The sequence below is a fragment of the Mercenaria mercenaria genome, unplaced genomic scaffold, assembly GCF_021730395.1.
Source record: "Mercenaria mercenaria strain notata unplaced genomic scaffold, MADL_Memer_1 contig_4979, whole genome shotgun sequence".
Lineage (NCBI taxonomy): Eukaryota > Metazoa > Mollusca > Bivalvia > Venerida > Veneridae > Mercenaria > Mercenaria mercenaria.
The window spans coordinates 3,410-18,186 of NW_026463252.1; the positions used below are offsets into that span (position 1 = coordinate 3,410).

General features: G+C 37.6%; 1 protein-coding gene across 1 annotated transcript in view; it reads right to left on the bottom strand.

Moving 5' to 3' along the window:
• Window positions 1-1,396: 1,396 nt before the first annotated feature.
• LOC123547659 (uncharacterized) overlaps window positions 1,397-14,777 on the bottom strand; it is a 47,892-nt gene continuing 34,511 nt past the window's right edge. The window contains exons 8-10 of the mRNA XM_053535653.1: window positions 8,750-8,811; window positions 4,556-5,675; window positions 1,397-2,285 (exon numbers count right to left, since the gene is read on the bottom strand). Of these exons, the coding sequence (XP_053391628.1) occupies window positions 1,525-2,285; window positions 4,556-5,675; window positions 8,750-8,811 (1,943 nt within the window). The 3' untranslated portion in view covers window positions 1,397-1,524. The remainder of the gene's footprint in view (window positions 2,286-4,555; window positions 5,676-8,749; window positions 8,812-14,777) is intronic.

The window sequence follows — 14,777 nt, forward strand, 5'->3', positions numbered from 1 at the left end:
ACTTCCTTCTAGCCATACGAGAACACCATCTCATAATTAACAAGAGCTCGTCGAACACGAAATGTCCCTCTTGATGCATTCAGTAATTGCACAAGGAACAAAAATTATTTGCTCACTGTAAACAAAAGTTCTAAGGTTCTGGTTCAATGTGACACTGACCTTTGACCTACTAACCTCAAAATCAACAACAGTCATCTCCTGGTCATGATCAACCTCCCTATCAAGTTTAGTGATCCTAGGCCCAAGCATTCTCAAGGTATCGTCTGGAAAGGGTTTAACTGTTCCGGGTAAATGTGACCTTGACCTTTAGCCTACAGATCTCAAAATCTATAGGGGTCATCTACAGGTCATGACCAACCTCCCTATCAAGTTTCATGATCCTAGGCCCAAGCATTCTCAAGTTATTGTCTGGAAACGGTTTAAATGTTCTGGGTCGCTGTAACCTTGACCTTTGACCTACTGACCTTAAAATCGATAGGGGTCATCTGCTGGTCATGATGAACCTCACTACCATCTTTCATGACCCTTGGCCTAAGCTTTCTCAAGTTATCGTCCAGAAACCGTTTTATCTGTTCCTGGCTAATCTGACCTTGAACTTTGACCAAATCTCCCTATCAATTTTCCTGATCCTAGGCCCAAGCCTTCTCGAGTTATCGCCCAGAAACCGTTTTACTGTTCCTGGTCACTATGACCTTGACCTCTGACCTACTGATCTCAAAATCAATAGGGGTCATCTGCTGGTTATGACCAACCTCCCTATCAACTTTCATGATCCTAGACCCAAGCAATCTCGAGTTATCATCCTGAAACCGTTTGTGTTTAACTTTCTGGGTAACTGTGACCTTGAACTTTGATATACTGACCTCAATATCAATAGGGGTCATCTGCTGGTCATGAACAACCTCCCTATCAACTTTCATGATCCTAGGCCCAAGCGTTCTTGAGTTATCATCCGGAAACCGTTTAACTGTTCAGGGTCACTGTGACCTTGACCTTTGACATACAGATCTCAAAACCAATGGGGGTCTTCTGCAGGTGATGACCAACCTTCCTATCAACTTTCATGTTCCTAGGCCCAAGCATTCTTGAGTTATCATCTGGAAACGGATTGGTCTACATACAGACTGGCCTACCGACAGACAGACCGACGACATCTGCAAAACAATATACGCCACCTTCTTCCAAGGGGGGCATAAATATGAATGGATTGACTTTTCCTTGGAAATCCTTTCCCTTTTCAGCCCGTATCAAGCACCTATAATTAATCTGATCCTAGGATCAAAGGACAGTTAACCAGTTATTTTATACGTACTTAGCATATCGAATAATACATTAAGTTTTTCTAAAATAGCATGCTGATTAGATGGTATAACAGAACAAAAGCTAAAATCGCCACTCAGGGTCTGAAATAATTCTACCTGTAAATCTTTCTCATTTGCTGCATAGCCAAAATGCTTATAATCAAATGAGGAAATCCAAACTAAATCTAGAACAATAAATTTCACATTATTCTCTTCATAAACATTAAAGAAATATATTACCTATGCCTATCAGAGGCAAAACCACGGATGATATGTCTTTATCCAAGTACGCAGTACAGAAAATATTCCAGTAGGTCTTTTGGATGTCCATCTGGCGTTGCTCCAAAGTATTTCGTCTTGTGTAGTATGGAAACACTGCATGAATGATGAAGTTAAACCCACAATCAAATCCATGAGTTCTGATTATGCCTCCAAGATACTTGTTAACCCTTAGACCATTGGAAAGCTGACGACGGTATTCTGAAGCTTGACTCATATTGACCTTCTTGAAAATCTGTTTTCCTAAAGTTCCATACTCTCCAAGTTCATTAATAGTCACAACAACTGCTGATGCCTTCGAGTCAAAAATGTTACCGATTGTAGCAACAATTTTCTGATCATCAACACCACAAAAGATATATGCATATGTCATCCATTTTTCTTCATAGGACAAAGGGGTAGGCAGATAACTGCTGACTTCAGGAAAATTTTTCTTTTCATGCAAGCTTTTCTCGTGCTTCTTTGAATTTGCAGACCTCCCACTTTCTTTACTGATAAATTGGTTGATATCAAAATCTGGAGGTGATGCTGTTTCTCCTAACCAATCTTCAAACATGTTCCTTATTTTTGCAATAGTATCTTTATTTCTGTCAACAAAGTGAATTTCTTTAAGTGCCTTTGATTTTGATGCATATGATCTACTGTACAGAACAGTTGCTTTCACATAATGATAAATACACAGCTTCTCCGGAACACCAAATATAGCTGCAAGAAAATAATGTATACACGGTTTTAACAATGTTAACCATTATTTTGTCATTTTAAAGCCTAACAAGTCTTTTTTGTTAAGGAAACATTTATTTACAAGAGGACTTTGATCTATCTAAAGATGCTTTACTGACCTTGACCTTTAGAACTTAAATATTATGTCTTATTAAATGTAACACTTTCATTCAATGCCAAAAACATTCATACCAAAACATGACAGTCACTGTAAGAAGGAAGAAGTAAAGTGGAACCATTTGCCAAAACTTGAGATGAGGTCTTTAACCAAGTTTTAAATTAGTGAAAATCCATCAAATGGTTCATAATTAGAGGCTCTTATGACCCCTAAGTAATGATCCTCTGTCAAGAAGAACCACTTGCAAAGTTTTGAAAAAGGTTCACCCAAGGATGCTACATACAAGATTTGGTGAAGATCCTTCAAGCAGTTCATATTAAGAAGTCATTTAAAGAGGTTTCTATTTCTAGATGTAACAGGCTGTAAAATGAGCAAAGCCACATCATTTGAACAAAATAGGACAGAAATCCATAAAGGCTGACACATAACAATTTTATCTGGATATAGATCCTATGAAGGAATAAAAATGCAAGCAAACAAATATGAGCTCCTAGCACAGGCTTAAGCAGAACTCTATTTCAGGTAATAACTCCATAACATCAGCGAAATGTAAGTTTGTTGAAGAAGTTGCTTAAAGTATTTCTATTTCAAGCTCTTAAAATAATATTTGCCATATGAAACAATTTGAACAATCTTAAAAGAGGATCATGCAAGGATGCTACAGACAAAAGTTTGCTGAAGCCCCATCAAGTAGTTCAGACAAACTAAAGATAGAGATAAATGAGAATGCCTAATTAAAATAAGATGTCCATAAGTCAATTCACAAGTAGGAATGTACTTCAAATCTTATGTGTACTTAAACAAGAGGGCCAAGATGGCCCTAGGTCGCTCACCTGAGAAACACACCATAACACAGCATATTAAACAGAGTAAACATGTTTGACCTAGTGATTTCATGGAAAAAAATATTCTGACCAATTATCATTAAAATTGGAGCAAAAATATTGAGTATAAGTAAATATTTTCTTTGATTTGACCTAGTGACCTAGTTTTTGACTCAAGATGACCCATATTCGAACTTGACCTAGATTTCATCAAGGCTATCATTCTGACCAAATTTCATGAAGATCAATTGAAAAATACAGCCTCTATCGCATACACAAGGTGTTTCTTTGATTTGACCTAGTGACCTACTTTTTGACCCAAGATGATCCATTTTCAAAATGGGCCTAGATTTCATTAAGGTAATCATTTTGACTTAATTTCATGAAGATCAATTGAAAAATACAGCCTCTATCGCATATACAAGCTTTTCCTTTGATTTGACCTAGTGACCTAGTTCTTGACCCCAGATGACCCATATTCGAACTTGACCTAGATTTCATCAGGGCAATCATTCGGACCAAAATTCATGAAGATTAATTGAAAAATACAGCCTCTATCGCATACACAAGGTTTTTCTTTGATTTGACCTAGTGACCTAGTTTTTGACCCAAGATGACCCATTTTCAAACTCGGTCTAGATTTCATCAAGGTAATCATTCTGACGAAAATTCATGAAGATTAATTGAAAAATACAGCCTCTATCGCGTACACAAGGTTTTTCTTTTATTTGACCTAGTGACCTAGTTTTTGACCTCAGATGACCAATATTTAAACTCGGCCTAGATTTCATCAAGGTTATCATTCTGATTAAAATTCATGAAGATTAATTGAAAAATGCAGCCTCTATTGCATACACAAGGTTTTTCTTTGATTTGACCTAGTGACCTAGTTTTTGACCCCAGATGACCCATTTTCGAACTTGGTCTAGATTTCATCAAGGTAATCATTCTGACCAAAATTCATGAAGATTAATTGAAAAATACAGCCTCTATCGCATACACAATGTTTTTCTTTGATTTGACCTAGTGACCTAGTTTTTGACCCCAGATGACCCAGTTTCAAACTTGGCCTAGATTTCATCAAGATAATCATTCTAACCAAATTTCATGAAGATCAGTTGAAAAATACAGCCTCTATCGCATACACAAGCTAAATGTTGACAGACGACAGACAGACGCCGGACATCGGGCGATCACAAAAACTCACCTGAGCAATGCTCAGGTGAGCTAAAAAGCTATATTTTTGTATGTTTTTTATGCTTTGCCAAAACAAACAGATTTTTAAAACTAGTGATAACAAATGTTCCTACCTGAACTGATTGCAGGAAGAGCTATTGACTTTAAATTGTGATGTTCTGCCTCCAGGAAACTGTTGGTAACTGCATCCATCAGGTCCATCCCACATTCTCTTACTTTCTCTACATTGTGTGGATAGTAATCTGACCAACAGGGCCCGACAGCATGTATGACACAGTCATATTTGAGGTCTCCAGCTGTTGTTGTACAAGCCTCACCCGCTTTCAATTTTCCATGTTTTGATATATAGTCCCGACTTGCTTTCTTGAGAGCATATCCAGCTCCGCACTGTATAGCAGCTGCAACTCCTCCACCATGCTGCAATCTGTCATTTGCAGCATTTACAATGCAATCAACATCTAGGTTCAATATGTCTGCAACACAGACATACACTTTGACACCCTCTTTTGTCTGGAAAAAATCTCTTTCCCTGACATCATCTCTCACAGGAAGAATTTTCTTATTGGTTTCAACTGGCTCCTCTTGATTTTTTGACTCTTTTGTGAAACGCCTTCCTCGTGCAGTCGATTTGATTTCACCCTTCTTAACACGCAACAAATACTTAACCTTCATATTATTTTCGTAAGTATTACAAAATGCAAGTACCAAGTTTGTTTTTGGATTGTACACACAACACTCTTGTTCCAATTCTTCCTCTATTTCACTGCACCATTTCTTGATATTCTCCTCAGGAAATTTCTTTTCAGGATTAACTGGAAGTTCCAGGAATACCCGTTTTGATAAAGAATTCACATAGGTCTGCAATACCGAAAATATGTCACTTAACAGATCTTTGTTAGAAGCTGATAGGTGTATTTTGCCATTTTTAAACTCAATATTACCTCCATTTGCAGTAAACTCCCCAATATGTGCCTGTTTAACAAGACTCACAACATTCCAAATGTTATCTGAAACATTGTCTATTGTTTTACATGTAATGTCCAATGATTTCCAATCAGAAATAATGTGCTTCACAACCTTTAGTTGGTAAGTAGTACCAGCCTGAACTGTTCCATTTGTACACACATGCACATGAATGTCTTTCATTTTCTTCACAAACTCGTCATATTTTTGCTGAGAAGCAAGTAGCTGAAGCCATGCTCTGTCAACTGTTATCATGGGATCATGAAGGCACTGAAATTAAATCAAAATGGTCATGAAGATCTTGTACTGCACAGGTGACTGAGCTTCTAAGAAGACTTAAGATTTCATTAAGACAAACATTCTGACATGGTTTCAGGAAAATCATGTATTGGTGTGTTAATAAGGGTTTTTAAGACTTATTTTATATTCAAGTTGACATACTTCCTAATTTGACAAAAATTTCATGAAACAATTTTAAGATATGTGGATTCTGGAGTGCTAACACACTTTTTCTAATATTTGTCCTAGTGACATAGTAAAAAGCCAAAAGGGAATAAAATCTAACAAGAGGGTCATGATGACCCTGGATCGCTCACCTGAGTAATATGAGCTACATGTTTCAAATGTCAAACTGATGATAACATATTAAGAAAGTCAGTAGGTCACATTCATGGTCAATGAAATTCAGTTTTACGATTTGTGTGCAAAACTGTGTATGTCATTAAAATTTCAAGGCTGTATCTTAAAAAAACAAGAAAGTAGGTCAGTAGGTCAAGGTCACAGTCAAGTGATATCATATTACTTGGGGTCATCAGGTATTTATAATTTAACATTTTTTTTGTTGGGTTTAACTTCGCACCGACACAATTATAGGTCATAATTATGGCGACTTTCCAGCTTTTTAATGGTGGAGGAAGACCCCAGGTGCCCCTCCGTGCTTTATTTCATCACGAGCGGGCACCTGGGTAGAACCACCGACCTTCCGTAAGCCAGCTGGATAGCTTCCTCACATGAAGAATTCAGCACCCCGAGTGAGGCTCGAACCCACATCGATGAGGGGCAAGTGATTTGAAGTCAGCTACCTTAACCACTCGGCCACGGAGGCCCCTTATACTTTAACAGTCTTGGAAATAGGATCAGATGATTTTTTAAGTCTTTTATCTATATAACTCAAATAATAACTATGTGACCCCAGGGTGGGGCCTCTTTTAATCCCAGGGGCATAATTTGAACAATTTTGGTAGAGGATTACTAGACAATGCATCATACTACCAAATATCAAAAGCCTAGGTCGTATGGTTTCAGACAAGAAGATTTTTAAGGCTTTTTCCTATATAAGTCTATATAAAACTTGGGACCCCCCAGGGCAGGGCCTCTTTTCACCCAAGGGGTACAATTTGAACAATTTTGGTTAAGGACCATAAGACAATGCTACAAGCTAAATATCAAACATGTAAGTATTGTGGTTTCAGTCAAGAAGATTTTTAAACTTTTTTCCTATATAAGTCTATGTAAAACTTGGGACCCCCGGGGCGTGGCCATATTTGACCCTAGGGGGATAATTTGAACTATCTTGGTAGAGAACCACTAGATGATGCTACATACCAAATATCAAAGCCCTAGGCCATGTGGTTTTGTACAAGAAGATTTTCAAAGTTTTCTCTATATAAGTCTATATAAACCATGTGACCCCCGGGGCGGGGCCATATTTGACCCTAGGGGGATAATTTGAAAAATTTTGGTAGAGGACCACTAGATGATGCTACATACCCTAGGCCATGTGGTTTTGTACAAGAAGATTTTCAAAGTTTTCCCTATACAAGTCTATATAAAACATGTGACCCCCGGAGCGGGGCCATATTTGACCCTAGGGGGATAATTTAAACTATCTTGGTAGAGGACCACTAGATGATGCTACATACCAAATATCAAAGCCCTAGGCCATGTGGTTTTGTACAAGAAGATTTTCAAAGTTTTCCCTATATAAGTCTATATAAACCATGTGACCCCCGGGGCGGGGCCATATTTGACCCTAGGTGGATAATTTCAAAAATTTTGGTAGAGGACCACTAGATGATGCTACATACCAGATATCAAAGCCCTAGGCCCTGTGGTTTTAAACAAGAAGATTTTTTAAGTTTTTCCTTTGGGTTGCCATGGCAACCAGAGTTGTGCATGGAATTCAATTCTTTGAACAATTTTGGAAGGGGGCCACCCAAGGATCATTCCTGTGAAGTTTGGTGTAATTCTGCCAAGTGGTTTTCAAGAAGAAGATTTTTTTAGGAAATGTTGACGAACGGACGCAGACAATGCACGACGGACACCGGACATTGAGCGGTCACAAAAGCTCACAAGAACAAGGCAAACAGTGAAAATTGCAGACTCGGGATGACTGAGTCTGTTCAAGAGCAGTAATGGAAAATGCAACACTGCCCACGCCCTCTAGCTCCGAAGCTTAGAAGCAGTATTCAATCTTCAAATCTAAATGAGTTGAAATCAATGATCCCAAAGGACCAGAAAATATGACAACAGATGACAATAGAGGCGGTAGTTAAGGAGATATAGTAAAACTGAGACGCTTGGGATCATGATTTTGCAAATACATGTTACCTGTTAGGTGTCATTATATCTTTATTTATGTCTCATTTTAGCACACAATTCATACATTTACAATAGATAAATAAACATAAATAAACATAAAATCATGTGCAAAACCATTCTATTAAAGAATTACAGGAGCCTGAAACAGCTACTATTCATATCACAATATTCTATTAAATTACTATTACTATATATTAAGAGTTATTAAAACTAGATGCCCACGGGCAACATGTTGAGCCCCCACTTTGACCCCTAACTGTGACCTTGACCTTTGAGATAGAGTCTGTCTCACTGAGTTAAACATTCATGCAAATATAAACCGGATTCCTCAATACATGTCAAAGTTATGGGCCGGACAAGATCTGACATAACATTTGACCTCTGTGACCTTGACCTTTAAGATAGGAGCCTGGGGTTTGTGCATGACACTCAATCTCACTACGGTTAACATTCATGCTACATATTAACAAGATTGCACTATGCATGTCAAAGTTATGTTCCAGATAAACAAATCCGGTGGAACACATGCATGTGCATACTCCGAATAGTCATTTGGACAACTATGTCTTCGCTTCCGCAAGCAGGCTATGCTATGTAAAGACCGAGATGCTGGCATTAATCTAGGCTCTTAAATCCCTAACAACTGCCATGAAAATTACATTATTGGCTGTTGTGCATAAATTCACACCTTTGTATTTGTATAATCTGGGTAACTGATCGAAAAGATGAGTTTGTTTACTTACCAGTTCGTGGGGCTCAAATTCGAAAACATCGAATTTGCCAAGTCTGCAGAGTTTTGCTGCATCTGAAATTATATAAGTACGCTTTATAGCAGACATTTGCAAATACTGAAACACGTAAAGGAACATTGTTAATACAGTAAACCTCGCTTATAAGGAACAGCTTGGGACCTCTAAAAATTGTTCCTTATAACCGAAGTTCCTTATATCCGTATAGCGAACTAGTTCCTTGTAACCGAGGTTTGTATAACGAACACAATTTGTATAGCGAACACTATTTGACTGACGTTTGAAAAGGGCTATGTGTTCACACTCCGGGCCGACAATGAATCTTTATGTGACAATGTTGTGAGTCTAGTACCGGTCCTTTCCTGGAGAGATGATAATGTAAACTGCCTGCATGTTTATGACTGAAATAGTGTTGAAACACGGCGTTAAACCTAAACTAAGCCAAAATGTACGTCGGTAAGAATGACCCTAAATTGTGTTTATTTTTTGTGGGTTTTTCCTATCTTCTTTTTTTTAGAGAGCGCTACATTATGACTATGAGATATGTTGCAGTTACTCCCTTTACCTTGCTCGACTGCATGTTATGTGAATAGGCATCAATACTATACAAAAATGTTCAAATTTCAATTACAAAAATGTTAAACTAGACTACCCATTAAAATCTGGTGTTTATGACATATAGTGCATTACGACTAGACAACAGCGCCATACATACGGATTAAAGTGTAAATTATACCTATAGTTCTGCAATTGTCCATTTTAGCACCTGCTATATTTTTTACAATTGGAAATTTGATAAACTGGACTGTTTGCCATTGTTAATGACGTGTAATTAGCACATTTATTTAGGACAGTATGACCGTGACCGTTACTGATTTCGTTCACTGTTGTCAACATGAAATACCTAATACATGTAGATCTAGCTCTCGAACGTAATCTTGAGTAAATATAAGTCTTGTATTTGGTAAATGTTAATGATATTATATATTTTCTTTTTTTATCGTATCCGTGAATATCATGGAAATGAAATAAGTTGTGTTTATTCATGTGTATTAAAGCGCGTGAAAATGCCGACATTACTCTGATGTCATCAGCGATTCTCCTGTTTATTTCTGGTTTTCAATAATTTTTATTCTTTATGTCTGTTCGCTATAACCAAGGGGTTTTCCATTGAAGTTCGTCCTTTGGGACTAGAAGAAGTGTTCCTTATAACCGAGTGTTCCTTATAACCGAGTTCCCTATAACCGAGGATTTTTACATTGAATAAAGAAGGAATTAGATCAGGGATTTGAAAACTGTTCCTTATAACCGAGTGTTCCTTATATCCGAGTTCCTTATAAGTGAGGTTTACTGTAATGTTAATACAATGCTGGTGTGACAACTGATACACAATTACTTCTAGTAATTACTTCTGATATTTTTTTAGTATTTTGGTTATAATATTCAAATTACTAAGTCAAGGACTATAACTCTGGTCTGGCTGTGTGAAATCCCAGAAAACATCAGGTGCGCAATTTCACATGCTGAATGAAAATCTTGTAAGGTTTGATGACACTTGGTCAAATACTTCTTGAGATGTGCAACACAAATTAGACTGATGGATGGACATAGTACTGACAATGGCAAACCTAAGTGCGCCCCCCACTCTCCACCCCTACAAAAATGTTATTTCTGGCACAAATAAAATAACTAAGAAGTAACTTTAGAATGGACAGCAATATGCAACAGATGACTTTGTGCACACAAATAGTTGTTTCTTACTTACGACACTTTCTATAAAAGTTAGGTTCTTCATTGCAACATAATTATTGAAATTCATGATTCATGAGCGAAAATAACATTTACATTCAGAAAAGTGTGTGTGTGTGTGTGTGTTGTGTTGTGTGTGTTGTGTGTTGTGTGTTGTGTGTGTGTGTGTGTGTTTTCGGGTTTAAGGCCTTAACATCTTTTTCAGCAATTTTTCAGTCATATAAACGATGGTGTCTAGTTGTAGTAGTGAGCACGATGTCCAACTTTATAGTGCTGCTTCACTGAAATATCACACATGACATAATACCCCACCTAGTCACATTATACTGACACCGGGCTGACCAGTCCTAGCACTATCCTCTAAATGCTGAGTGACAAGTGAGGCAGCTACTAGTACCATTTTTTACGTCTTTGGTATGACATGGCCAGGGAACAAACCCAGGATCTCCCGCACGCAAAGCGGGCTCTCTACCACTAGGCTACCAAGGTAGTGCTCTGTAATGGTGTGTGTGTTCGGTTCAACGTCTTTTTCAACAATTTTTCAGTCATATAAACGACAGTATCTACTTGTAGCAGTGAGCACAATGCTAAACTTTATAGTGCTGCCTCACTGGAATATCACGCCGTAGACAAGTGACATGATACCCCACCCAGTCACATTATACTGACACTGGGCTGACCAGTCCTAGCACTACCCTCTTATTGCTGAGCGCCAAGCGAGGAAATTACTAGTGCCATTTTTTACGTCTTTGGTATGACGTGGAGTTTAGATTAATGTTCTGCAGCTGTTTGTAACTTATAAAAAAATTGCTCTTCAGTGGGCCAATAAAATATTTTATTATTTGTTTTGTTTTTCTTTCATTTTTTTTTATATAAACTGACAAGTTTCACAGAAAACGGTTTTATCCAGTTTAAGATTGTTTCTCATTTCCAATAAACCTTTCATAAACTTCAATTCTGAGCACATGTAAAAGTCATATAATTTTTTTATCAATGAATAATTTAACAACAAAATTCATTGGTGACACAAGTTATGATTCAGTCATATTCATTTTAATGTCTGAACATGTTGGTGAAACTGTCTAAACCTCTGTCTTGATAGGTGCTCATTTGACATAATGCTAAACCTATCTAAACTGGGTACCCAACTAAACCGGGTTGAGAACAAGAGCTGTCCATAAGACAACGCGCTCCACTATTCGGCGATTTGACAGTAAAATGAATTTATGTCTCAATAAGAGACCTCTACTTTAAAAGGAAGATACAAAAAGATATAACAAGAGGACCATTATGGTCCTGAATCGCTCACCTGTCCCCACATGACCAGTTTTGAACTGAGTATGACGTCGTTTTTTTCTATTATTTGACATAGTGACCTAGTATTTGAGCTCATGTGACCCAGTTTTGAACTTGACCTAGATACCGAGATAAAAATTCTGACAAAGTTTCATGAAGATCCATTGAAAAATATGGCCTCTAGAGAGGTCACAAGGTTTTCCTATTATCTGACCTAATGACCTAGTTTTTGAAGGCACTTGACCCAGTTTTGACTTGACCTAGATACCATCAAGGTGAACATTCTCACCAATTTTCATGAAGATCTCATGAAAAGTACGGCCTCTGAAGAGGTCACAAGGTTTTTCTATTAATTGACCTAAGGACCTAGTTTTTAAAGGAACGTGACCCAGTTTCGATCTTGACCTAGATATCATCAAGGTGAACATTCTGACCAATTTTAATGAAGATCTCACGAAAAGTATGGCCTCTAGAGAGGTCACAAGGTTTTTCTATTTTTAGACCTAATGACCTAGTTTTTGACCACACGTCATCCCCTTTCGAACTTGACCAAGATATCATCAAGGTGAACATTCTGACTAATTTTCATGAAGATCCATTGAAAAATAAGGCCTCTAGAGAGGTCACAAGGTTTTTCTATTTTTAGACCTAATGACCTAGTTTTTGACCGCATGTGACCCACTTTCGAACTTGATCTAGATATCATCAAAGTGAACATTCAGACCAACTTTCATGAAGATCCATGGAAAAATATGGCCTCTAGAGAGGTCACAAGGTTTTTCTATTTTTAGACCTAATGACCTAGTTTTGGACCGCACGTGACCCAGTTTCGAACTTGACGTAGATATCATCAAGGAGAACATTCTGACTAATTTTCATGCAGATCCATTGAAAAATATGGCCTCTAGAGAGGTCTCAAAGTTTTTCTATTTTAAGACCTACTGACCTAGTTTTTGAAAGCACGTGACCCAGTTTCGAACTTGACCTAGATATCATCAAGATGAACATTCTGACTAATTTTCATTAATATCCATTTAAAAATATGGCCTCTAGGGAGGTCACATGGTTTTTCTATTTTTAGACCTACTGACCTACTTTTGGACCGCACATGACCCACTTTCGAACATGGCCTAGATATCATCAAGATGAACATTCTGACCAATTTTCATGATGATCCATTGAAAAATATGGCCTCTAGAGATGTCACAACGTTTTTCTATTTTTAGACCTACTGACCTAGTTTTTGACCGCACGTGACCCACTTTCGAACATGGCCTAGATATCATCAAGATGAACATTCTGATCAATTTTCATTAATATCCATTTAAAAATATGGCCTCTAAGGAGGTCACAAGGTTTTTCTGTTTTTAGACCTACTGACCTAGTTTTTGACCGCACGTGACCCACTTTCGAACATGGCCTAGATATCATCAAGATGAACATTCTTCCGTCCAATTTTCATGAAGATCCATTGAAAAATATGGCCTCTAGGGAGGTCACAAGGTTTTTCTATTTTTAGACCTACTGACCTAGTTTTTGACCGCACATGACCCACTTTCGAACAGGGCCTAGATATCATCAAGATGAACATTCTCACCAATTTTCATTAATATCCATTGAAAAATATGGCCTCTAAGGAGGTCACAAGGTTTTTCTATTTTTAGACCTACTGACCTACTTTTTGAAGTATGTGACCCACTTTCGAACATGGCATAGATATCATCAAGATGAACATTCTGACCAATTTTCATGAAGATCCATTGAAAAATATGGCCTCTAGGGAGGTCACAAGGTTTTTCTATTTTTAGACCTATTGACCTAGTTTTTGACCGCACGTGACCCACTTTCGAACATGGCCTAGATATCATCAAGATGAACATTCTGACCAATTTTCATGAAGATCCATGGAAAAATATGGCCTCTAGGGAGGTCACAAGGTTTTTCTATTTTTAGACCTAATGACCTAGTTTTGGACCGCACGTGACCCAGTTTCGAACTTGACCTAGATATCATCAAGATGAACATTCTGACCAATTTTCATGAAGATCCATTGAAAAATATGGCCTCTAGAGAGGTCACAAGGTTTTTCTATTTTTAGACCTACTGACCTAGTTTTGGATAGCATGTGACCCAGTTTCAAACTCGACCTAGATATCATCAAGATGAACATTCAGACTAACTTTCATACAGATCCCATGAAAAATATGGCCTCTGGAGAGGTCACAAGGTTTTTCTATTATTTGACCTACTGACCTAGTTTTTGAAGGCACGTGACCCAGTTTCGAACTTGACCTAGGTATCATCAAGGTGAACATTCTAATTTTCATGAAGATCCATTGAAAAATATGGCCTCTAGAGAGGTCACAAGGTTTTTCTATTTTTAGACCTACTGACCTAGTTTTTGACCGCAGTTGACCCAGTTTCGAACTTGACCTAGATATCATCAAGATGAACATTCTGACCAACTTTCATAAAGTTCCCATGAAAAATTTGACCTCTAGACTGGTCACAAGCAAAAGTTTATGCACGGACGCACGACGGACGCTGCGCGATCACAAAAGCTCACACTGTCACTTTGTGACAAGTGAGCTAAAAAGACTGTACTACTCAGAGGGGTTAAAGGTCAAGTATGAAAGGGGTAATGATGATGATGATAAAGATATATTTTGAGTTTCAAGTCATTATCTTATATAGTACCAAAGTTATGTCCAATAAACGAAGTTTGTCAAAAACTTTATGAAAGGGGCATAATTTGGTCAAAAATACAAATCAGATTCATGGGGATTGTTACCACACATGCAGAGGATGATGATAAAGATGCATTTTAAGTTTCAAGTCATTATCTTATATTCTACTAAAGTTATATCAAGAAAGCAAAGATTGCAAAAAAACTTTTAAGTATGAAAGGGGCATAATTTTCTTCAAGATCTATTGAAACTCACTTTGCACTGGAAAACAAGCTTTGGAATGGAAATTA